The sequence below is a fragment of the Sylvia atricapilla genome, chromosome 6 (genome assembly GCF_009819655.1).
Source record: "Sylvia atricapilla isolate bSylAtr1 chromosome 6, bSylAtr1.pri, whole genome shotgun sequence".
NCBI lineage: Eukaryota > Metazoa > Chordata > Aves > Passeriformes > Sylviidae > Sylvia > Sylvia atricapilla.
In genome coordinates, this window is record NC_089145.1 from 58,660,579 (window position 1) to 58,687,682 (window position 27,104).

Sequence of the window (27,104 nt, forward strand, 5' to 3'; positions counted from 1 at the left end):
ATCAGTCAAGCCATAGGCATGAAGTTAATCAAGTTGGTAGGTCTGTGAAACAAGGACTTAGTTTTTTCATTTTGAAGTATGCAGCAAATAAAAAATAAAATTAAACTGGAAGATGGCCTTTGTTTTTACTCAGTACTTAGAGAACATAAATGAGCATTGAGCAGTTTAAGTGAAGCATGTTGAGATTCACAGAGCTGTATTCTAGGCAACAGTAGGTATAAAGATGTGATTATTGTTGGCAGCATGAGCATAATTTCCTGATTTGTCCGTGCCTTGAATGTTGTAGAAAGCAAACATTTATAAAAATTGTGCTAAATTTAGAGCAGTTTGCATACGTGCTTTGAACATCAAAGCTAGATATTTTTACCCTGGAGGCAAGAAATACATTGATAAAATATTGCAGGATTCCCCTAAATGTAAGTTAGGTAGACATTTTTGATTGAGAACCCACGGTTTTGATGAGCCTATTTACAGCAATCCTGCTCACATTGAATCAACATGTGTCAGCTTGGCTGTGTGTTAGGCAGAAAAAATGTCTATACTCTGGTAGAACTACTGTGAAAGGGTATTATGATTGCTTGATAGGACCATTTGTCACAAATCTAAAGATGCAATAAAAATAAGTCAGAAAAAAGGAGCTAAAATATAATAATAATCTCAAGGGTTTGTTTGGGTTTTTTTATTTTTCCAACGAAGTGTCCGAGGCAAGACAAATACTTTCTCAATGTGTTCTTTATTAACAAATGTTGAATTTCCGATATTGTTTTATCATTACTATAATAATCTCTCAGTACTTGTATATGCATGTATTATCTCAAGGTGGAATTTTCCCTTCCAAAGGTATAAAGCTTTGTGCATGTGTGCCCAGGTATTGATCACAATTTGGGTTTGAACATCTTTTATTCAGAGCATGACTATTTAAGGAGATGCACACCATTTTCTGTCTTTATTCACTTAATTGCTGTAACCCAATTTTCAAGCTCAGCAAAAATAATAGACTGCAATTACGTTTGTTTTATATTTGCAATAGAATTGAACAGTTTCTCATGTGGTAATAATGTTCTCTTTAGCTGGGCAAGCAGCAGTGAAATGCAGCAGATACTAGGTAAGAATTATGGGCACCAAAGATGAATGATTTGAGCTTTTGATGAGAGCACTGAGCCTGTTTCTAGCTAGGTCTGTGTATTGGGACTTGGATGTTCAATGGGATTATGGCCGAGCACCAGCTGATCTAGACAAAATGCTGCCTGAAACACTCATTTCCAGTTCCTGTCTCCCACACATCTAGGATGTAATTCTCCTGCCTTTGAGGAATCTTCACTTGAAACCTTGAAGATTAAAATGTTTGTTTGCTATACCATATAACCAAGGAGCCATTCTTATTTCAACACAAGTTTGTTGAATTGCTTTTGTGGAGAGAGCTTCAAGAACACTGACCACTTTCAGCTCAAATAGAACAAACAACAAAAATTTCCATCTGCTGCTGAAGTCCAGGGTGGTTTGGTTTTCTTTTTTTTAGAAAGCCAGATGATCAGTGTTCCCAGCCCCACTTTTAGGGATAGCAATTCCAGATAGCAGTGCTGTACTGATATGTTGCATCTGTTAAGGAACACTGTTACCTGACAAGATGTTGAACATCACCCACCTCCTCCTGTAGACACGCAGAAGTCTTCTTCTAAAATGTGACAGTAAACCAACAGCTCCTCCTGGCATCCTCCTGTGATCAGCCAACACGATTTTAAACACAGAAATCTTTGTCTACACCAAGGGGAAAAATCATGTTCAACAACTTGTTTTATGAACATGTTTTCTAGTGTATTTTCTCCGTGTAGACTAGGTCTCGGAGGAAGAATGACTCATGAATACAGCACTGCCATCATGGAGTACTTTTTGGAGTAACTTTTTATTTCTCCACATTTTCTAAGGAAAGCATTGATTTGGGTCCTTACCTAAAACATTAATTAATGCTTGTGAGGCGCTCCAGAGCACCATTAGTTAATCCCATAACACATCAATAAATAGAATCATGGGCAAGAGTTAAAATAGGTGTCACTTTCTTAAGGGAAGGATAACAGGTAGAACTTTCTCAGCACAGTCTGTGGTTGCTCTTGTACAGTTTTCCTTGGAGCCTAGTTGACATGTACTACAATTGGGAATGGCACAGTCCATGACTGCTTCCCTAGGATAGGAGTGAGCCTTGGCTGCCCAACGAACAGAACATTTTGTGGACTTTTCTGAGAGGTAAAAGAACAGGTAAAAGCTTTATGTGTCTGTGAAGATGAAGTCAGATATCCAGCCGATAGAAATTAATTAACCTGTGCAGAATTGACTGCAGGAATGCTTTTTTCCAGACACTGATTGTTTATGGAATAGCGCTGTTACAATCAGGAAGAGAGTCCGTGCTTCATCTTGTCAAACGAAGTGTTTTAGCCAACAGAAAAGCATGTTTAAGAGGAATTTGTCATTGTTTTTATTAGGATACAAAGATCAACACGAGATTCTTTCTGTCAGACTTATATTCTCAGAAGGAAAGGCATAGTGTACGCATAAAACATTTATGATCACTTCGTACATTGTAACCGTATCTATGTAAAAGCCAAAATAAATATCAACTGTTCCAGCTATTCAATATACAGCGCCTGATGTGTTTATTGCCACATTTTCTATGACCAGTCTCCTGTCTGTTGTGTTTCTCCAGTGACTCTGTTATTCCAGGGAAATGAGTAACGCAAGGGGAGGAGGGTGCATAATGGTTTCTACGCTACAGGGGGTTGTCTGAGCTAACACCTGGATCATGCTCTACACCTCTTGAATCTGTGTTGAATCTGTGCTGTGTATTATGCAGAAAACATATAGAGGGTGAGCTGCTCACCCCTGCAAAGTGCATGAACATAGATGGTGTTTCTTTGAAACAAATTGGTGACTATCACGGGCACTTCACACTTTTCAGTACACAGCTTTGAGGGTCAATGAAATGCTGAAGATAAAAAGACAAGTCCTCTCCTAAGGAGAGGACCCCACATGGTCCTGTTTTTGCACCCAAATGGTTCTGTTTTTAGCTGTTTTATTTTGTAAGATTTCATTCTTTTTCCTAGATTTCATTCTTTTTTCTTCCTATGCAGTGAATAGGAAACCCTATTCATAGGGTTCCAAATAGAAATATGGAAACCCTTGCAGATATAAAGAGAGCTGTAATCCTGTGCTGCTGAAATCTCAAGTTTTCACCTTTTACCAGATGGGTTGTTACAATTACAGCACATTTTAAACAGTGTCATAGTATCCACAAGTCATGTATGATTATTGATACAAGATTTGTGTGAATGATGGAATAGAGCAACAAAGAACAAAGGAACTCAAAATAGCCACTAGTCACCAAAATGTTTGCATTGAAGAGATGTATGTGAAGATTGCCAGTTTGAAATTTTAAGTGTGAATCTTGTAAAGGGAAATGTAATGTAATCCATAATGGGAAACAAATTTAAGACACAAGATGTTATTTGGGAAAGGGAAAATGCTTTACTGAGGAGGGTCAGTTTGAGGGGTCAGCATTTTCTGTCATTTTATTCCCTCCATGGGCTCAGTTACTGAGCAGAATGTTTTACATAATAGAATTCTGGACTCCCTTCTTGGTTTTTGATATTCCACTTGTGTATGCTCAGAGCATGTCAATGGTGACAGCTGGTTATTTCTTCAACACACAGATTTTGATTATGTCTTGTTTTATGGTTAGTATTTGGTTTTCACAGGGAATGTTTTCCCACCCAGAAGACAACAAATGTTGGACTGACCCAGTAATTGTTCTCTCCTATATTTCCTTTGGGCTCTTGTTCAGCTAGTTGGATCTGAGTTGTTTTAAACATAATTAGGCCATCATAAATCACTCTGGGTTAGTTTGCATGTGACATCACTGAGCAGACCCAATGGGACAATTAGAGTATTTTTTCGGACAATGTATCTGCAACTATTTTAACTACTTTATCATGGAAATAAAGTTTGTAAACAGTAGTCTTTGCAGAGTGACAAGTTAAGATACATTGCACCCTGATAGAGCTGTTTGGTAAATTAGATTTTCATAGTGCTAATTGAATTTGTCACAAAGCTGATGAACACTAGTTAAAGAAAGAGCAATATATTTTATTTTATTGAGCACATCTCAGAGTGCTTGTAATTTAGTAGGGCCACCACACTTTCTGGGCAGGCTCTCAAGTAGGATGTTGTAATGATTTGCATGACTACTATAGGAGATGGAAAAATGTAGCTTGTGTTTGTAGCTGTTCCATTAGTGTCTTGCACAGTGTGCAGTCCTTTGGTGCTCTTCAGAGAGCTGTGTCATAATCCCTGCATCTTTTGAAGAATTCGGTCTGGTGAAATCAAGTAACTATACATCCTTTAAAACCTGGTGTGTAATTATATGATGAGACAAAGGAAAGACTGAGAAAGGCAGATAACCAATAGAATCCTGAAGTTATCAAAACAAAGCTCTTGCCAAGGACCTTGGAATTCATCTGATTCAGTTGCTGGAAAAATGCCTGAATTAAAAATTATCCTACAAGGACCAAGAAAATACAGCCAAATTCTGGCACTCTGCAGTTTTCTCCCAAAATGGTCATTAATGCTGCAAAAACAGAATAGGGTGAGCAACCCTTGGCCCCATGCTTGGCCCCCTACTGTAGGCTTTATCTGCCAAAATAAGATGGAATAGAAGATCAAAAATGGGGAGAGGGGGAGAAGGTTGGAAAAAGAGAGCTTAGAAAAGGAGGGTGGTTGGAAAGGGAAAAACTTATAGGCTATGCCCCCTGCCAGCACTGAAATACTTGGTTGGAGCTCCACTCACAAAGCACCTGTTGGCAGCTGTTGAAGCAGTTTATAGATTTTGGGACAGTTCCCTTATGTGAAATGTTATGCGATCGTATTTTAGTAAAATAGAAGCAATTCTTGGACAGCAATTAGAGCAATAAATATACCTGCACAGAAATAACAATGATGGCTTTTGCTTTCATTGAAAAAATTGCATTATTTTTAATGAATCGCATACATTAATATTAATATCTTTTGACTGATATCACGTATATTGTCTTCCTTTTATTCAAAATTAAAAAAACCCCAATGTTTCATGGAGTGAAAAGAAAATGCAACAAAACAATGATCATCAAGAGTAACCTGATACTGTCCTTCAAACTCAGTGGCAGAAAAGTAGGGATCAGGGGCTGTCTGGCATGTTTTATGTTTTTCAATCTTTGTGCATTAGTGTGTAATGATAAAAAACAATGAAAAATGTTTATGTTAAATTAGAACTCACAGCAAGTATTCTATGTTAGGAACTCCATTTAAACATTTTAACATGTTCACAAATTTTAATGGTAATTCCTGTTAAATACATTTAATGAAGAATTTTAGTGTTACAATTTACGCCCTCCTTCCGTTACTATCTCCAAAAGTTACTCGTGTACATGTGCAAAAACTTTTGCTGTTCTTTCTTGTTGTATAAATAGCTTCGTATTCCTTAGGATAAATATGAAAGAGTAATCAATAATATATTTATTCAATATGTAAAGTGTATCAAGCAGAAAATAAATTATTATATTTCAATATAGGTATTTAATATAGGCTGAGATAAAAACTCTGTTGCATTTAATGGCTGTATCTCCTTTGACTATAATGAGAATCCTCCCTCTGCTAATGCTTGAGTTTAAAAGGCTTACTTAATAAGTATCCGTTACTCAGAAGGTTTGCATAAAGTTGAAATAGAAGGTGGTTAATGTTTGGAAATTTAATGCTCTCTGATATAAAATTTAAGCCACATCCCCAATTTTCCTGTTCTACCTGAAACACTAAAGTTTTTAGTTCTAAAATAATCAAAATGTGAAGCTTTAAGCCTCCCTTAGATTATATTCAATAATGAAAAGAAGCTCAGGTTTCTGATACTGATTACATACTGCAATGTGTGCCACTCAGGCAGAGCTGCTTCCTGCATGAAGCTCACCAAGAGCTTTTCTCCATCAAGTCTATCAAAGAATAGGGCCAAAATGCAAATTCCATTAGTTCAAGAGTTTTTGTGTGCAATATTTCAAAATGCTATTTTCTCTTTGTGTTAGTTTCAACACTTTCCTTAGAAAAAGTAGTTGAGTAGTCTAGAATATAACAAACTGTATTAGAGTCTGTTAAGTCTGGTAACACCTGAGCTCAGATGTGGTGTGTGCCCTTAAAGGAAGAGGACAGGATGTGGAACTTAAGAGAGTGACATCTGAAATAGGAGAGCATCTGGTGGAACATAAGCATGTGCTTAGTTTCATTGGAATGTAAGTTATACATAGAGAAGGGAATTTGCAGATATTTTAACTTGAAGAAGGATGCTTTCCTAAAGCAAGAGTTTTGGAAACTTAGCTCTGAATCACCAAAAGACACATTCTTTATTACAAAAGCTTTGTGATAATTTTTTACAATATTCATAAATAAATTAAATAAATGCAGTCAGGTATTGTAATAAGTGTAGTCTTCACAACCTGTTTCTTCGTGATGTAGCATTAAATTTATTACATTGGGTAAAAAGTGTGAGTGGGCATTTAAGGGTCCTAATAACCAGGGCACAGAAATTTCAAAGACATTTGAATTATTATCTAGGACACGTATGTATGTACTTTCTTGGCATTTCAAAGTCCTGTAAGATTTGTGTAGTAGTTTTTATTGTATCTTCAGATTGAGAGATCTCTAAAATACACTTTTACAGTGGTCCTGATAAATACATCTCATTGGAATGATGTTGATATGCCAAATGGAAGGTAGAGTAGGTAAAAACTAAACTAGAAAGTACTCCCTGGGTTATGTATGGATTTTCATCAGGTGTCAGGTGGGTGGAAAAAATAATAGAGCCAGCTCTGAAGGTGGTGTTGGCAGGTGCATTTGGGACCTTTTAGATCTTCTACCTTGGCATTGGACCCTTGAGATTCACCCTGTCTTTAGGGAACATGGGAAGTCCCCATCATGTGAATCCAGGTGCTGATGATGAGCAGTGGAGCAGGAAGGAGAAAAGCCAGGACTACAAATCAGCACAGGGCAGGATAGGACAAAGAACCAGTGAAGCTGCAGCTGAGATAGTCAGGAATCAGCTTTCATCTTAACATCAAGGTCAGCTGAGCCACCAGTGCAGCCCTGCATTGTCCTTAGGAATTATTTTATACAACAAAGAAGCAGGTGCCAACTTGAACTCCCTTCCTTTGCTACTCTGAACAAGACATCATGTATTTAGTTATGATGCCAGTCAAATGTTGCCACTGTTTTTAAGTCAGAAAACTGAGCAAAAACTATTAAATTGATAGCATAGTCCTCACTTTCCCCACTCTAATGAAAAACTAGTGCTGTCTACTTTTAACAGCCCAATTGTTTATAGACATTACAGAAGAATATGTTTGATCAGTGTATGAGTACTGTATCATCAATGATATGTGTAGGTTTTCACTTTGCTTTTCAAATTTTAAAAACTGTTTGGAGTTAATGGAAATTAAAGTACTATTTTTACAAATGTTTATTAGGTCTTTGTTATTCTTTCATAGGTCTTGTAGAAATTTGCCTGATGCATCCCCTTGATGTCGTGAAAACAAGGTAAGATCATGCTGGAACAAGTTTTGTTGACACTGGAAGATATCCAAATTACAAGCTGTCAAAAAATAAAATCCTAGAACTTCTCCCAGGAAGATAACCTGTGCTTCTAATGACATTTATATTTACTTACCTGTATTTACAGCTTTTGACAGATGGAATTTGAGTAGCATGGCACATTTCTGATTAGAGGTCATCTAGAGGTGTTAAATCTGCTTATGACATGTATTTTTACTCTTGTAACACAATGCTATGGCATGAAGATGGCTAAAGTTAAAATCACTTAGTATATGGCATATCTGCCATAATGCTTCTATATATAATTGGGAAATACCTTATTGCCTCCAAAATAATTTTCACAGATTTTTAATAAAAATAATGAGAGGAGATGTTCCATATTCTCTTTTTAAGCTAAATAACTTCATGATTTTATATTTTAAAAAATCTTTTTTATCTGTGCCTTTTTTTTTTTCTGAATATTTGTTCTTATACAAGTGATTAAATGACCTCAAAAATTTGCTCAAGTTAGTTGTTTTTTTTTTCTTAATGTTAGTTACAGAAATGAAAATAAGAATAGCTGTGTCTCTAGTTTCTGGAATATCCTTTTATTTTCCACGCTTTTTAGTTTTTGTATAAATTCACAAGTGTTACTGTAGATGTAAAGCAGACCAGAATGGAGAAGCAAACTACTAGAAGAAAACTATTCATGCCATGTGTGTTATGCAGTGCCAATAATTACCAAATACTGTTCCTGGAGCTCTATCTAGGTCACAGACATGTAGGTAGAAAAGCTTCACTAGGAGACTAATCAGCCCCAAACAAATAATGAGGACACAATAAAAAGTAGTTAGAATTAGGAAACAGGTTAATGTGAAATGTGAGTCCATAAACAGTGGAATTTTTAGAAGAAAGAAAGAAAAGTATGAAAAAAAAGGAAAGAACAGTAGCTGTGCAAAAGAAACCAGGTTTTGGATCAAAATAAAACTGAGGGGCTGAGTCAAATAAAAAAATCCATTAAACAAATTTCTTCATTTGAAGAAACTTCCATTGAGTTAACTCTCCCAATGGGTTAGCTGCAACTCTTTGCAGAAGTGGGAAGCACCCAAGTGATAGTTTTTCTAGTTTGTTGATGCAGATGTATTCATAGATATTACACAGATTTTGCAGACTTTTCTGCAGATCTCAGCAGATGGTAGTAGTTGAAAATACTTGCATTTTGAAAGCAAATTACAAAACCGAGAATAGAATGTCCTTTGATCTCATCCATCATTTTGTTCTGTGTTCCTAACATCATGCTTCTTCCTTTCATTTTGCAATGCTCCCAAATTACTATGGTAGATTAATTCTTTGTTGGCCTTGAAAGTTCAAATGAAACATTGGTTTTAATCCTGAACTTTGGGCATAGAATGTTTTCTAATAGTTTTTCATTGACTTTATTCCTTTCTTGCAGTGCCTCAAGTACTGTTGAGTATTTAATCTTTCCCAACATGGTATTGATAATTCACTGTTTCCTAATAATTTCCAGTTATTACAGGTTTGGTTATTGGTTTAGAGTTTTCTTCCTTTTGGTCTTTCTGTATGAAAGCACCATTTGTTGCTTAATTTTTATGGTGTTCTAAGTTTCCTACCTCTTCTTCTAGACGTGTGTTTGGTGCAAAGAGTCCTGTGGCCATTTCAAATTATTGTAATCTCATTGATCTAAGTTACTGTTCTGAAGGAGTTTAAGGAAGATGTCAAAGGGTCACATCTAGTGGATTGGTGGCTTAGTGCTTCATTGATATTTTGTGTATGTGTATGCTTTTAATAAAAAATTGGAGAAAATAAAGTTTCTGTCAAAGATTATTTTGAAACTCTGGAAAATAGTTTGGCTCCTTTATGATATTTTGCAATATCTTTTCTGTGTTTAGCAATTTTCTATTATTCTACAGTAACAATGCTAGATTTGTTTATCTGCTCACATCAAGGGAGGAACAGTATATAAGTACATGCTTATAAACCATAGAGAATCCAAATGCTTAATGAAATGTTTTTTCCTAAGTGTGCATCTGAAAATAATTTTATTTTTTTCTCTGCTAGAACACTAAACATCACTACACTACTTGAAGAAATTCCTGTTAGTTAGATAGATGAAGATAACTATGATCCATTGTTTTAGCTTTATGAATCCCACATATTCTTTGAAATTAATCTCTTTTCTCAGTTGCAAGATATTTTGGAATAGTTTCTGATGAGACATTATTAAAAAAAGATGTGCTGATTGTTTAATTTTTTGTAGAACAGTCTCTAATAACTATTTTATATACCAGTTACCGTTATGATTAACTTAGCCATTAAATAAGGTGCTGAACCTCTGTTCTTGTCCTCCTAAATTCAGAGTCTGGTAAGTTTCTGTGTGTGGCCGTGTAAGAGAAGTGCAAGGGCTTTTCTGTACAGATACAGTCAAGACATAGAAGATCTATTTTTTAATTAAGAACTCAAGATGATCTTTCTTTGCTAAAAGGTGAGGAAAGAGAAAACTATTTTAACCTAGATAAGGAATTGTATTTGCTTACTTTGTACCTTTTATGTGTCATAAGAATAATGCAGGCTGTAATGTCGTTTTCATCCATGAGACTTTCAAAGGATGACAAAATGACTTACTAGGTCATGATACATAGGACAAGACATTTCTATATACATTACTTTAAAATTAAAAATACCAAAGTGCTTTTCCAGGTAGAGTTTATCCTTTGTGGCCCAGTGTCGTATGTTTTGGCTCAATCAAATATGCAAAATTCAGAACTTAATCCCAAATTTATTGATGGATAATTGATATTTATGCAGAAGCTCAGTGTCACGAAGTTGGTGAGACAAAGGAGAATTACAGGGAGCTGTATAAAATAAAGGGAATGCTAAAGGTATTTGAGGAATCAGTCAAGCAAGACTGGTAACTGGAGGATGTTACTGTTGTTTGTCTGACAGTTCCAGGTTATGTCCTGAAGTAATCTGAATTCTCAGGAAAAAAAAAAAAAACCCAGTTCATTTTTTTCACTTCCTCAATACTGGGTTGCTGGCATAAAAATGACATTTTCCTAGGTTTATAAGCTGATTCCCTTTATATGTGCTTTCTCTTTTTCTTTGGTTATCACCAGTATTTATACAGCTGAATTTTAGTGACTCCACTATCCTTGAAAACAATTTCAAAATTGCCTTTGCAAGTATTCATACGGACTGTGAAACATGTCTTGATGTAGAAATAGTCATTTTGGATGTGACCTAATATTTATGTAGTTAGGAAATGGAAACGTAGTGAGTAAATTTTTAGCAGTTGTCGACATGACAGAATTTAATAGAAAACACAAATAAAGAAATATATGACTGTTTTCAAATAATACATAAAAAATAACATCAGATCATCAAAAACTTTCAAATGCATAACATCTGAAAAGAAAATGTGCCTGAAATTCCTGAGAACAGGAAAAATGTTGTTGGAATCAGATGAATTGTTTACTTCTCTATTCCAATTTAGGTGTAAGTTGACGTCACTATACATTTGGAAACAAATATTTGAACTCAAGACGGTTTCTCTCATATCACACTAATACCAAATGGTCCTCCAGACCTCTGTTGACTTTATTGGAGGCAGATGAGTTCATATCAATGGAGTATTTAGAGGTTTTTTACTTCCGAACAATGTATTTGAAGAGAAGTGAATATGATGCCAAATACCATATAAAAGACTTGGAGAAAGTCTAATTTATTGTTTTATCAGTAGAATTGTCAGTGTAACCTTTGTCCTAACAATTTAAACATATATTCAATGGGCAGATTTTTAATACTTCTCTAGTTAATCCAAATAATGACAGTTTGATTTATTTTCTCTATATTTAAACAGTCTTTGCTATTTTTCGATTTAGTTGTGCTTTCACAATACAGTCTCACATTGGGATGAGTGTGCAATTTCAAAATCAGTGCATAAAGGAGACTCGGGAGACATTAGTTTGAAAATTTTTACTTCAATTTATCAGGAGAATAATATATTAACTACAGCTTGTTTTCATGCTCAACCTATTCAACGTTGCTGGTTTTTTTTTCTTAAAGCTGTTTCTCACCTTTGGCAGGGAGGCTGCAGTCCATATTGCTCTATTATAATACCTCTTTACATGGTTCAGCTTTAGATCAGAATCTTCATATGGAATGACTTTTGGTCTCACGTGTCAGCCCTAACATCAGCATTTAAAATATGAGGCAAATAATTCACCTTAGAAATTGTGGAGGAAATTTTTGTGTAGTCAGGATTGCGATTTTAAATTTGGCTACTCTTTCTGAAAAGTTCTAAACCAATGTCATGGATCTAAAGGTCCAAATCTAAAAAATAATTTTGGATCTAAATCGAGGTTTGGAATCTGCATTACAGACCCATTTCTAGTTAGCAACTGTTCTGCTGATTTTTGTGCATGTTTATCCATTCTGTTCCTTTGTTCCAATTCTGTCATTTTGGTCTTATTAAAAGAGTTCAGCTTACTACATGTGTTTCCGATCTCATTCCATCTGTTATTTTGCAAGACCTACTTCCTTTATATCATTAATTCCTCTTTGATTTTTGGTCTCTTTAGCTTGAATGGGCAGAGGTGGAGCTTGTTTCTGGAAAACATTGGTTAATAAGGAAGAGTTCATTGTCCTTATGCAGTGTTACCATTTCCAAGTGACCATAGTTCACTTGGTTTGCATCAGGCCATGTTAAGTTCATGGTACTTGATGCAAGCTGCTCTAGTTAGATTCGTAACAGTTTTAAGCAGAAAATAGTCTTCCTGTCCTGGGAAAATTATCAGGATACCAAAATATTCTGTATTGGAATGAACAGTTGAACTCTCAGAAGAGTTAGAAAAACAATGAGTTATGGCCAATGAAACTTCGTGTAATTAATTTTGGATTTTGGAAGTTTTCACTTCCTCTTTTCCTTTCTTTCTTTTCAATGACTTTTAAGTAATTTTGAACTAGTAAAACAGAAGGTTTTGTTCGAAAATGTAGAGAACAACATCCATTGTCATCTAGAAGAAGTGCATAAAAATATATTGAAACTGATAGTTTCTTGAGAAATGTTTTTTCCATTTTGAAGAAAAAGAACCAAATAAAAATAATCCCTGACCAACTCAGCTTAATGTTCTTGTTTCATCCAAATGTCAAGGCTTTTCTCTGGGATTAGATTTCTTTCAATTATCAGTGGCCTTTGGCACAATTTTTCTCAGGGCTTATGTGCAGCTTACACTCTGGTTTTGGCATTTGAATTTCAGCATTGAAATACTTAGGATATTTACGTACAGATCCAAATTTTTTATAATGAGGACTTTACAGTTCATAGTAATTTGGATGTGGATGTGATCCAGTGCTCTGTAATTTTGTAATTTGCCCTTCGTTTTCCTTCTATGTACAATCTGTTTGGAATTAATAAGGGCACATGGGCTAATAATTCCTGCTAGATATGCTATTGTAACTTAAATCCTTCCCTGAATTAAAGAACAGTGTTGATGTACACTGTTAAACAGATGCTCTGACTTGCAGTGCTGGTTTAAGTGGTTTCTGTTCCTATGTGCTTTTTTTGTTGTTGTTCATAGGTGTACTACATGTATATTTTATAAAGAGTGTCAAGATCCTTTGGGATAAAAGGAGCTGTGTAAATGTGGCTTCATCATCCCCTCGTGTGATGCTTGTGTGGTGTTTGTCATCAAACACCAGAACTGCTTGATGATAGCCCTATTTCAAATCAGTGTAGATTTTTGGAAGATCTATAACCTATATTTTTTTCTTGATTTTAAAATAATTCTATCCCTTCTTTGCTAGAAACTGAATTTCTGCATCATCAAATCAGACTGCTACAGATATCTCAGGCTTTAACTTTGATTACACATTCTGCCATCTACTCCTGAGTTTTTTAGGTGCTTTCTTAGACTGAAATACCCTAAAATCATAATTTCCATTTGATAGCATAGCATGATGATAGCATGCTTTGGGTTACTTCTTATCTGTGCCATTTCAGTGGATTTACCAAAACTTCCCTCAGTTTCTTGAGTCATTTGTGAGCTGTAACAACCTAGAATTTCTAACACTCACAAAATAAACCAAGTCCGCCTTCAGCTCAAGACAGAAAAATAATCTCTATTTACCTATTAAGGAGTGTTTTCCTTGTTTGTGAGGTTTTTAGGGGAAGAATATGAAATGAAAGACAACTCCAGATGCCTAAATAGTTAAGTATTGCAGGAGTGCATCAGAAGGAAGTGAAATTACTCTATGTGCAGGGAGCAAGTGTCAAGACCATCATAGGGGAATTGAGAGAAAGAGTAGTAGATGTGATAAGCTTTTTAGACAAGGAAGCAGATGGACAGTCTACCAGAGAGAGCAAAAGAAAAAAATACCAGGGCAAGAAGGAATATGTGATGGTTTTCTTGTATAATTTCTTGTCAGATAGATATGGAAGGGATGTTCTAGGTTTCTGGAAGGCTGGTGGACCAAAGCTGACCTGGAGTGGCCTTAGTTCTCTTCAAGATGCAGTATTTAATTTTGTTTGTGGTTTTTGGTTTGGTGCATCTTCCCATCAGAGTGTGGTACCAATGAGGCCAACGTCGCAGGATTGATCCCATATGAGCCATTCACTTAGGAGTAGGACTTGATGATCCCTGGATCCCTTCCAGCCCAGACAGTTCTATCATTCTATCACGTGAGAAGGTCTTTTTCATTCCTCAAGCACAACTCTGTTTAGGTGAACCCTTACAGATGATTCCTTGAGCAGCTGATTTGGGGAGTAAATGGCAATCAAGCTAGAAAACCTATTGAATATTATCCCTCCTCCTAGTGACAATCCTTTTGTCTATGGACATTAGCAAGATATTTTGTCATTTATTCTCTTAACAATTTTTTGCTTGTTATTTTATTTTTCCTCCAGTTTGGACAATGAGCTAAAACAGTTTGTTTCAGGTTCCTTTATTGTATATTTTGTTTTCAGTCTAATGACATAGCACAATATTCTTTCTATGTTTGGATTTCTAATGCTTACAAAGTCTGTGTAAACATTACTGGCAACTGCATGGGCAGAACTTGTAAAACAGTAAGAGCCCGAGGGTTTCTCTTCTATAATCTGCATCTATATATTTTTATTTGTGTCTAAATATTGTGCTTTTGCCTTAAAAAAGTAAAGGTGTGCAGAGGTATTTGACTGCATTGGTACAACATCTTCTTTGGTAGAGGAAGTGAAGTTTCTCTATATTTAAGTTCTCTAGCACTGGAAAAACCTGCAGTTGATTAGTTGCATCTGCATGATGCAGTTGAAAAAAGTGGTGTGGGCTGTATTTTGTGATTTCACAGGCTATACATTCTGCACTCACAGTTTAAATCCAAGAAAGCTCTGAAATTTTTTTCTTCGATTTGTTATTGTCTTAATTTTATGAAAATGCTTCCTTTTGTAATATGAGGCTATAAATAACTGTCTTCTAGACAGAACAGGAAAATGTGATGGAAGAGTTCTAAAACTGTTACAGTGAGGAATCAGAATGCCTTACAGTTATGAGAGAATAATTCTTTATAAAAAGTCATTACACTACCCAATGGGAAAAGGAAAAAAAGGAAGAGAACCTAAGTACCCTCTAAAATATACTCCTTGTATTGTTGTCTGTTTCTCTAGCTAGAAACTACTGAAAAGTTGAAGACAGTATAGAAGCAGTTGGATTTTCTTTGTATGGTCTCAAGATATCTACAGACAAACAGAATATTGACATGAATCAGAAGCCATGACTAAATTATCATGACAAAAATGAAATTCCATTTGAGACATTTTGGATATGTGGGTCAGCTGACAGATCTGGAAAAGTACAGCCGTGCTCATACAGAAAACACCCTGTAGTATTATAGTGTGTTATATTGTATTAAATACAAGAGATGTGTTTAATTGTTTTATTTGTTTAGATTCCCACAGTCTTAGGACGTGCTATTGTATTGCTGTCAAAAAAGGAATTACTGTAACTTATGGAAATGTACCTTTTTTGAGATATATAAATTGTATCAGTGCCCCTTACACTCTTGAGAGTGAGAAAGAAATAACATCAGAAGTCTTGGTGCTTGATGCAATATGAACTATCTTGTACACCACTTATAAATCTTGTTTATTTATTTTGGACATGGGACGTCCATTCAACTATCCATCTGTTATTTCTTGGCCATTTCATGGGGAATGGTACCAGGACTGCTAGCATTTTATCCAGAGCTGTACTGTTTAGACCACTGCAGTAGAATCAGCACTTAAAATCACAGCCCATTCCCAAATGAGGTGTTTCAGCCTGTGACAGTCATATTCTGCCACTGCTATACTAGTACTCAGAAATCTCCATCCCAGTGCTGAGTCCAGCTTGCTCTCCCTCTCATTTTCCCTCACCTTCACCCTCTCCTCTCTCCTTGCCTGTGTCTATTGCTTGGTCCCAAACCATACCTTTTGTCCAGTCTATTTTAAAATGTGCTCAGTGACAAGTCCTCTCTAATTCACTTGGAATGCTTCTGCATAGATGACTGTTTCTCACAGCCAGTAGGTATTTCCTAATTTTCCAGTATTTCCATTACATAGTTTTATCCCTAACAACTCCCTACACACCCTTTACTGTATATTGTTTCCCCTTTCCCTTTGTTTATTCCCTTTAGGCATAGTATATTCATGGCATGGCCCCATTTTCTTTTTCCCAAGCCTAAATTAGTGTGACATAATCAAAGAAGTTCTTTAAATAATCTTTTTCTCTCTATTAATACTGTATTTAAAGTATAATCAGTCAAAAGAAATCATAAGGGATAGAGTGGAATGAGAGCAAGAGCGGAAAGGAGAAAATGAAGGACTGGGAGGTGAGAAAGTACATGGGATTCTATTTACAAGAAAAATATATGCTGAAAATAAGTATTTAAGATGGGAATTGGGGAGTGAAAATGAACAGATGTTAGCACAGTTACTTTGTCTGGAAACAAAGAAATGGGAGAGTTAAAAAATGTGTATTGTAAAGTAAGATTTTAAATAAGGATTAAGCAGCTGGGAAAGGTTACTTAGACTATGATTTGAAGACATCTATGGTGTACATAAGATTTTTTTAAAACAATCTAACAAAGCAGCTGGGTGAGTTATTAACAGATGTTAATGATTCTTCAGTGGTATAAAACATTAAGATCACATTCAGGGGTGGACCGTAGTCATGTCTGATTTCTCCATGGACAAAATTTTTGCATTAGACCATTGTCATGCTTGATTTCTAACCATGGATGGAACATGCCTAAAATAATTCGAGCAAGGAGAAAAGAAAGAGACAAAGAAAGAGAGAGAGAGAAGGAGAGGAGAGAAGGATAAGAGGAGAGAAGGGTAGGAGGAGAGGAGGAGAGAAAGAGAGGATAGGAGGAGAGAAAGGAAGAAAGGAAGAAAGTAAGAAAGGAAGGAAGGAAGAAAGAAAGAAAAAGAAAGAACTGCTTCTGTTTATTTTATTAGTATTTGTTAATCTACTGCAATGAGTGGGAAAGAGTTCAAGTATGGAAAAATCAGTGTTTAATGATTTCATTTACAATGAACAGAAAGTAAATTTTCTCATCTTTACATTTCTTTTTTTCTTACTTGTACATGAGCTAGATTTTCAAAGCTATGGATACAAGAGAATAAGGCTGTGTGTGTGTTGGAAGCACAATGTAACTGTAGCAATGCCAATAATTCTCTCAGAGAAGTTGGCCCTTAATGCTGTATTTAAGTATGTCCCGAAAATAACTGCATTAGGCCAGTAAGTGCCAAGTAAATCTATAAATAAATAAAAAGAGAGATAATATCTTTATGAACTGTGCTTTCTGTATGTTTTTACGAACAGATGCATCAGTGTGTATTCTAGGTCTAGAGGGGGTTTTGAGAAACAAGAGTCTTCATGTTGAGTGGGATGCAAGTAAAATACCATCTCCAAAATAATCTTGGCACAATAGAGATGTCTTTTGAACTTATTTCTCAAGAGAGTAAAAAGAAACAACAAAAAGCTAAGGAAATATTTGCAAGTTTTTAGCTGCTGAGACGTTGTAGTAAGCTGATGACTCCCTGGTGAGAAGGCAGTGGGTTAGATTGTGCTTTTACAACTCGAGTTGAGCCAGGGGCAGAGCTCAATGGCACCAGCTGAAGAGCAGCACACAGAAGGGGTTGTGCCTCAGAGGTGCTGTGACCTTCCCAATTTTCTCATATCTCCATAATGGATTATTGATCCATAGCAGTACTATTTTTTTATTTTTTTTTTTTTGTAACTACAAAAATATGGCTGCTTCTTGTGCCTTTTTATTCATCTCCCTAAATCTGGAGCAGAGGTAGAGCAGTAGCTGTGTGTCCCCTGTGAGAAAGGTGCTGTGGGTGCCCCGATGTGCACAGTGGAGCTCAGGGTCTGCAAGAGGGGTATTTCCAAGTGCTACATGTGCCACTCTCCAGCCAGCACCTGCCCAAGTGTGGCAATTTAGATCAAGGTGGTTTCCCCCAGCAGAAACGTTGGACATTTCTTTCCTTAGCACGTTAGTGAGCTGAATCATTTCAACACAAGAAGCAGGCAGCTGCCAGAGACACTGCAAGGGGTGAGGCAGGAGAACCTTTAGAAAGAAGAAGTGAAGGAAGACATATTTCATTTGAAAACATGGTTCCACAACATTTTCAGCTCAATTCTTTTGGAACTGTGTTCCCTTGACACTTTCACTACCAGTGTTTGCCCCCTTGATGCACACTGCATTTCAGGGAGCTAGCACAATGGAAAGACTTATCAATTAATTGTTGTCTGGACAGGTTTCTGTTTTTACCAGCTTGGTTTTCTGAATTAATTCCCCACACAATTATATATCAGGAAATAGGAAGACAAAGAAGGGAGCAACCCAGACCCAGATCATCAGTGGCAACCCCCAAACTGTGTGCTAAGTTATGCATGAAAGGCATGTGTGTTCATGCTGTTGCTAGAGTATGCTGTTACACTTCATTTGGTGAAAAGGTGGTTTTACACTACAAGAGTTAGGCCTGCTCCTGCTTCCTTGACACTCAACACCCTTCTGGTTTTTGTAGTTTGGTCCCACCATTTCCCATATGCCAGATTTAGCAGTTGCAAAACTGCAGGCAAAATTGATTTAGCTTGATGGTGTGTCAGAAAACAAAACTATTGAAAAGTATTTGTTTTCTAGTGGCTGCAGACTGTTGGATCAGCTATCTTGTAATGCAAAACTGCATCCTAGTCAAAGGTGTATAGGTATTTATTTACTATGTCTCTAAGTTATATATGAACTTTTATTTCTGTGATTGCCACTTTGTCTATCTTGTCTGACAGAACATGCTTCATAGTGTTATTTTTTCTCTTAGAAAATGAAGTTCAGTTAGTTAAGGACAAAAATGTTCTTTTGAAGGTGTAAGTTGAGTTCCATCACAGGGGAAATAAAAAAATTACCTTCACAACGGAATAAAATAATGCAACAATGTTATGTAAGCAAAAAATCTTTCCTAATTTAATCACCTGAAAGGTGAATTTTTAAATGAATAGCAATATATCCTTTTCCTTTTCAGATACACTCTTTTTCTTGCCAAATAGTTATGTTATCTGAACAACTTGACATATCTAAGAAGCAAAACACATAACAGTTCCATTATTATACAGATAATGCATAACACTATATATGTCTTAGGAAATTCAGGAATATAATGAAATTTAGTATTCAAGACAAAAAGTTCCAGTTTTGTTTGGAACAATACATTGTTTAAAAAAAGACAAGATATTTGTCTCCCTCGTGTCCACAGTGCTCCTCCTTACAGAATCTTGTAGTTTGCCATAAACCTATAGAACACATAATCCATGGGGAAGAGACTAATTGGTGCAGTTTTTAATGAATTTATGAACTGTATTACCTCACTAAAAGGGTTCAGTGAGCATCAGAACTACCACAGAGAAAGCAGCAGGACCCCCTCATTGAAAACCTAGTAGGAACAGGGGAGAAAAAATTGAGGGGTTAAATCTCTCTGTCCTGTTTCAGGTGAACTCTTACAGCAGTTCAACTGATCATGGAAGATTCTAAGTCAGAAACAACAAACCATTAAAATCATGAGTATATTAGTTCCTGTTCTTCAAAGTACTCATTTATCAGTTCTGCAGTACTTAATTCAAAGGTCTAAATACTTGGTCAAATTTGAATGAATAAAGGATTCCTTAAGTTCCCTGTTAATAAAATTGCACAATATTGCAGAAGTTGCTTGCTGTTATTACTATGAAAAATAATTGCACATTACAAAGAGGTGTTGACTTTTCTGTGAAATATGTAATTAGGGTTGAAATTTCATATTACACCTTTAGCAGATATACCAATTCATGGCTACTAAAAAGAGCTTCATATTCCCTCATGTCAGCCTTGCACACATCAGATTCAGCTCCCTGACTTGGCCAAAAACTAACTCAACAACAAAAAGAAAACTTGAAAAACAGAGAAACAAGCAAACAAATAAAAAAAAACCTGCACAGCAAAAAGTGTGGTTAGAGAGGGAGGAACATGGAATGAAGTAAACTGAATCTCTCTGCAAGCAGATATGTGGGTTTTTTCAGTCAATTCCGATGAACAACGTGAATAAAATGGAACATGAAGCGTTGTGCCTTAGGTAGGAAGTAAGCTTTTATAGAGAAGGAACTTTTTTCCCATAGTTAGATGGAGAGAGCAAGTACATAATTAACAAGAAGCCTGAGGTCCAGAATCATGACATCTGGAAAAAAAGAGGGTATATATTCGTCATATTACTGTATGCTGGCCCAATGATCCTCTATAGACTGTTGGCAAAGACTAAATATTAGGACAGATGACCTTCTGATCCTTTGTCTTCTGATGCATAATAATAGGTACTATGCAGGAAAAAAAGCCTCCTATCTTTATAATAGTCACTTTCTTAGGACAAGTGACCTATAAAGACATATATGACAGAGTTGCCTGTCATAATTAGAGCTTAATTCACTGGCTCAGACACTTTCAGTCCACTATTTTGATGAATCACACAAAAGTAGTAAAAGAATGATGATGCGTGTGTCACGCTCAAATGCATTCTGAGTACCATGAGAAACATCTCATCCATTAGAAACAACAATGAAATCCCAGAGAACATCACATCCTCCTCTGGAAGGAGGTTAGTAGTTCACATAGATTCAGCTGATTCTGCTGCATGAAACCTTCCCCTGAGTAACCAAACCAAAATTTGAGATCAATTAGATGCACTAAGGATGCCATTTCCACTTACGCGCTTTTCAGCCTTTGAATAAATTTATACAGCAGAAGTATTTAGAGCAGTTGAAGAAGAAGAGCAATTGTTGTGGTTTTGTGCTATTCTGACAGCTCAGAAGACATTGAGGGAGATTTTGGCAGTGGAAAATTTTCTTAATGAATGAGAAGTCCTTAGGTGGTATATGGTGTAGAGGTGGATTAACGACTCAGCTTCACCTGTTCCTCACAAACTCTTATATGGGAGTAGGTAATTCTGGAAAGGAATCAATGGTCAGAATGTCTTTTACAATCCAGCTTTTTGTGGCTGCCAGTACAGACCCTTGTGACTAATAGGAATTCTGCACCAATTAGAACAGGGTTGTTATGTGTGCTGGGGCTACAACAGTCCCAGTATTCTTGGCTAGCCTGAATGCAGTGGAAATCCATATAACAGCTTTGAAAATCTTGGCCTACAGTTCTTCCTCCCTTTTAATCACATAGCTTAAGAATAATGTAAACTGGAGTCTTGGGTGACAAATCATAAAGTTATAATCATAAATGTTACAGCAAATCCACAGATTCTCCTGGAAGACACAATTTATGAAGTTGCACCAAATTTCAACTGATGTGAACGATGTGATTCAGAAGCCTTTGGAAAAAGGTTATTGTTCTGTCTGAAGACAAGTTACCTCCTGAACACGCAGATATCTTGAATACTGGTATTTGAATGCTTCCACATCAGAAAAATAAACCAGGATTTTTATCCAGAGCGTCGTAAAACTTAGAATAAACAGAAATTTGGTCAGCTAAAATTTCGATAAGACATATTTCAGGAAACAAAGACAAATATATTAGAAGAAGATGTCTTTCGAAGATACATCAGTCATAATTTTCAGTAAATTTTCAGATTTCGAAATGATGAAGCTACTGCTTTGGAAGCTAGTGGGAAACTGCAGAAACAGCACAGATGAAAATGTGACTTTTCATGAAATGCAGCTTGAAGACTTGTATTTTATGTTACTTCTTTTAAAACTAAGTCTGTGAGGAAAAATACCTAGGGACAGTTCTTTTTGTTCCTTCTGCTACAAAGTGTTACCCTGGGGCAACGTGTTGGTCATGTGGGTAAAAGTAATTTACCCTTGATTACAGTATTGTTAAATCTATTCCACAAAGTCCTGTAGCTCAGAATAATCAGTTAGGTAAACCCAATATTGGTGAATAATTTGGCATGACATGAACCTTTTGGAAGGTCAGGGTGATATTTGTCTGTGACTTTAAATAAATGAGGAAATATGCAACTTTTCTATGTGACAGTAAGATTTTTCACCTTTCCCTCAGGTGCTGCCACAAGACTGTGTAGCACCATTCATACTCCACAGGACACTGAAAAGGGGCTGAAGTGTTTTAGATGCTTTTTTGTGGACACATGCATGGGCTTGAATTCATGACAGAATATTTAAATTAGGTTTTGTTAGAAATTCAATTTCGATAACTCGAAATTTTCATATTTGTTGGAATTTTCTTCTAAATTAACAACTGATTTTTAAAGTGAAATTTCCCTAAGCAATCCACTTTATCAAGCTGTAATTTTTCTATAGCTTTATTTTACAGGGTGAGGGTGCTGTAAATGCATCTTCACTGTTGGGGGAATCCCATTAAAAGGATCTGTAGGAATTGTCTGAAGGTGCTTATCTTGCTCTGTTTCTCAGGTATGGTCCATAATGTGGCTTAGCTCCCACTCAGAGACTTCTGACATGAGTTAGACACGTGTTTATGTGCTGGAAGGTTCAAAGTCAAAGAATGTTTCATTGCAAGTTGTACAGTGGGCACATAATCAAATGTAAAGTTTTGAATAATTTCAGCATGGTTGTATTTATTTTGTCTGCAGTATTTATCTTACATTATGGGCCTATACATCTAAAATAGAAAAAACTATCTTAGAAGAAAGATATTATGTGCTTAATAAGTGCAAAAATAATGTGGGGGCAGGTTAATCTAACCACTATTTCTTTTTCTGCCTATGTCTTTTATAATTTTGTGTTTTCTAGTATTAAAATTTATATATTTGGTAGTTTTCCCTTCTACACCAGGGTACTTTAGTACTTTTTGCTACGCAAGTTATATACAAGTACTCAGGAGCAGACAATTTAATTGCACTTTGTGTTGTTAGAAATACTTCTGTAATGAAAAGAGTTGCACTGACATTTTAATATGCTGTCACTTCAAGATTCTACATGAAGTGTGAACAGAGCACAGGCCCTTTTAACAGGTGTCTCTAATTGTTAGTTTGTTCCTTAGAAATAGGTATAATATAAACTTTGGTGGAACATGTAGATCCAAGGTGTTTGGATCTTGCAACATCCTAACCAGGCTTTCCTTTGGCTGCTGGTGAAAACAAATTGGGTTGTGTAATTGACTTTTTTTTGTGTGAATAAAGCTTTTATGTTTGCTTTAAGTTCAAACTCCATCTTTTTCTTGTTATTTTTTTTCCCTTAGGAGGGATTGCAACATGGGCTTTTAGGCAGGGGAAAAAAAAAAAAAAGTTCAGTGTATTCATTTATTTTAGCAAATAAGAGGTTTCTATTACTTTCAGATTTTGCCAGTCTGTAACTGCAGAAATAATCATGAAAAAAAGGCTGAAAGCCAGATCAATTACATTTTTAAAGAGTGTATTTTCATTAGATCTTCCAAGTGCCTGTTATGTTCAAAGCGAGCTTAAGATTGTCTTGTTCACAGAATATTTGAAAAACCCCTCAAAAGAAACAGATCCATCCAGAAAAATGTCTGGATTGTTGTATGTAGTATGCTTGCTTTAAAAAATGGCAGAAAAGCATCAACACGCATACAATTTTTTCAAATTTTCAGTGAAACTTCTGGGCAAGAAACTACTCCCCAAAAACTACTTCCCAAGAAACTGCTCCCAAAGAAACTACTCCCCAAGAAACTAGTCCCCAAGAAACTACTCCCCTCTCCCAAACAGTAGTTGCTATTAGTGCCAAAAGTTGATGCAAAAATATCTTTAAACAAACCAACAAAAATCCAGAATACAAACCCAGTAACAAAAGTAAATACTGAATTTTGAAAAAGAAAAAAGCGGCTGTTTTGTTACATAGGAAATGAATTATGAACATTCATCTTCTACAGAGTTTACCTAGTTAGCAAGTTTTTCTTATAAATAGTTATTCTTTTCCAAATTGGCAGAAAGGTAAGCTACAAAACTTCTTCAACGTTATATACTGAAGATTTACTGAACATTTCAAGATCAAGTGTTTCACTAATTTTTAAGATACATTTAGATTGATTGCGGAAAATTATGAAAGTCCATTTATTAGTTAAGCTGTAGTCAAAGTAAAGGAATTCTGATCAATTTGCTAAGAATTGACTCCAGCTGTGCTGGTTTCCGTCATGTAGTTAAACAGAAGCTCACCAGAGTTTGATTTACTTGTCCTCATTTTCATGGTCACTGGAGGAAAAGTGTGATGGACTCAGCAGCAGTCGTGTGTTCCTTGAGGAGCACAAGGTGCTAATCCAGAGACTCAATTAAAAAACTTCAAAGCCATTAGGGGAAATATTTCTGTGAATTTAGCACAATGCACAATGCGTATTTAATTATATATTTAAATATCTCTGAAGAAATCATGTAGTAAATTTTTAATTTCAAGATAAAATTGACAGAGGGAACTCTGATCTGGAGTAGACAGTAACCTCACCATCACAGCACATGGCTGTGAAGTGAGGGAATGGGTTCCAATTCCTCCTTCCTCAATCATATGTCGGACTTGGACTTGACTTTCCTGAAACCTTCACAGATGCCTTGACCTTTGAGTCTCTCTGGCATAATCCTTTCTTCAAAGCTCAGAAACTGTTCTAGGCAAGACTAAAAAACGAGCTCCAAATAAGCTCATTCCTCCAGGATGTGCACATGGTTCAGCTGCAAACTGCATTGTAAAAAAGCAAGAACTGATTTTGTGTCTGCCAGATCCTGTTGTGAATATGTAGCCACTAATACAGTGCCTCTTATTTCTTTAATAACTACAACTCCTTTTAATCAAAATAACTAGATAGAAGCACACTTTTTCTCCTCACAGGAATAAAAAATAAAATGTGTCTAATGAATACATTCTTAAAATGATTGCTGTATGTGCATCTATGCTGCAGGTGCAGAGTCATGCATACTCCAGATACAGAATTTCTTTATTTTTTGGCACTGTCCATGTTGTATTCCTGAACCTTCTGTCTGTGTGGCATGTGTGTAATATTTCCAAGCGCCAGAAACTGAGCTGACACTGTGACTCTGGCCCTCAAGAGTAATTCCAAACTAATATTCTTGAGTCTTTTAGCTGGATCTCATTTCAGTTGAACTGCAAGGAAAAATAAATCTGAATCAGTTTTACTCCTTCAAAAGTTACCCCTTGGGGTGCTGAATCTGGCCTGGTAACTGCAGACACTGACTACAGTCTTCGTGTGTCTCAGCATCACCTCTACTCCCTTCAAACAGTAGAGTCCTGTTCTTCACACTGTTTCACATACCTCTTCGTTGCTTAACAAGTGTCAAAAGAAGAATATCTTCCCATATTTCTGGTCAAATCTTCACTTTGCCATCCAAGGATCAAGAGCTTTTTGCATGAAACTATGAAGTCACTGCACTGGAGTTCTTCCACTGCTTGTGGCAGGTTCTCAAGACTAAGTCTGACATTCTTTCATAGCTCTCAGGTCAGCAGGTCCACGTGGCTTTAACTTGGGATACCTCATGATCACCAGTGATGATCAGTGTTTATCCTAACAGCATTTTTCTTCTTCTTAGATCATTGTGAAAAACAAGAATTCCACCCATCTTACATGTTAGACTTGCATATAATGTTCAACACTTGCTCTTTCTTCCCTGGTGGTTTGGAGTTCTTTCCAGAACTGTAAGAACAGACAAATATCAGTAGTGAAAGTTTGGTAGGTACTTTATCTTCTTATCATTCATGTGTAGGACTGGTTATTTTTTCTTCCCACCGTAAAGCATGTGCTTTTTGGTAGAGATGTAGGAAATAATGTAATCAGAGAATGTTTAGAATATATTTTAGATAAGGAATAGAAAATCGAAGTAATGAAAATGCAAAATTATTAATTCACTATTTTGAAATGTGTAAATCATAAACTTTGAGGACATTTTGAAAATGGGTAATTAATTTCATTCCTTTCTCCTGTAGTCTTTTTGCAAGTGCAGAAAGCTCTAGGTGCTTTTGGTCACTTCACAATAGCCTTAGACAGGTTGATGTTTTAAATAAACACTCAATGTTCATAAATTCCAACTGGTGAATATATTTCCTGTGATATGTTTTAAACAAAGGTCTGCTACTCCTGATGTTTATCCCTGACATTGTTGTTAGACGTGTCTTTAGTATGCTTTCGGTTGTTGTTATTAAGTTTTTATTCCGTCATAAATTGCTGTGTATGTACAACAATGGGATTATTCTATTCTTCCTTCCCTAATTTTTGTGAAACATTGCCAGTTAACTTTATGGAGAAAACATGGAAAGAGTTTAAATCTTCAAGGGAACCACTGAAAGAGCTAAAATCAGCTGTGCTAAAAAGGCACGTGCATGGCAGTTGTGGGTAAATGCCCTTTCTGGAATGAATTTTTATTTTTGTGATTAAGATGCAAGTACCTGTTTTCTGAATCACTCTTTCTAGTACAGCTAGCTAAACTTAACTAAAACCAGAGGAGGAAGCATCTTAAAATCAAATCCAATTACAGGCAATACTCCCACAAGGTTCCTGAACTAATTTTAGGAGCTTTTCTTTTGAAAGCCCATACCTAGTCCACTCTATCAGAATCATATATTGGGTGATGTAGCCAGGAATATTAAAAAAAAAAAAAAAAAAAACAGCAACAGATATGGTAGATCTGTGCAGTGTACATGACACATTATATGGTGTAGAATGCATGCTGTGGTTGTGGTTGTTGTTGCAGGAGCTTTTGTGCTCTAAATCTTCTCTTGACTAGTTTAGAGAAAAGGTTGTGTCTCTAAGGATCTACTGACTTCTGCTGTTTCTTTGATTTGCATGCAAATCCAAACCTTCTTAAGGCCCTTGACAGCAGAATTAATCTTTTAAAACAGTAGCTTTAAGTCTCAATATGTTGTGCTAAAATGATTCAAACTTGTTCATTGTGGAAAACAAGGTTTGAAAATATGCTTTTAACTCCAATTGTGCTGGTTTTGGCTGGGGTAATTTTCTTCACAGTGGCTGGTATGGGTCTGTGCTCTGCATTTGTGCTGAAAACAAAGTTGATA

At 36.0% G+C, this 27,104-nt stretch overlaps 1 protein-coding gene across 3 annotated transcripts in view; it reads left to right on the forward strand.

Moving 5' to 3' along the window:
- SLC25A21 (solute carrier family 25 member 21) overlaps positions 1-27,104 on the forward strand; it is a 236,696-nt gene that overhangs the window by 126,158 nt on the left and 83,434 nt on the right. For all 3 annotated transcript variants that reach the window (XM_066322092.1, XM_066322093.1, XM_066322094.1), the window contains exon 2: positions 7,551-7,599. In XM_066322092.1, coding sequence (XP_066178189.1) covers positions 7,551-7,599 — 49 coding nt within the window. The remainder of the gene's footprint in view (positions 1-7,550; positions 7,600-27,104) is intronic.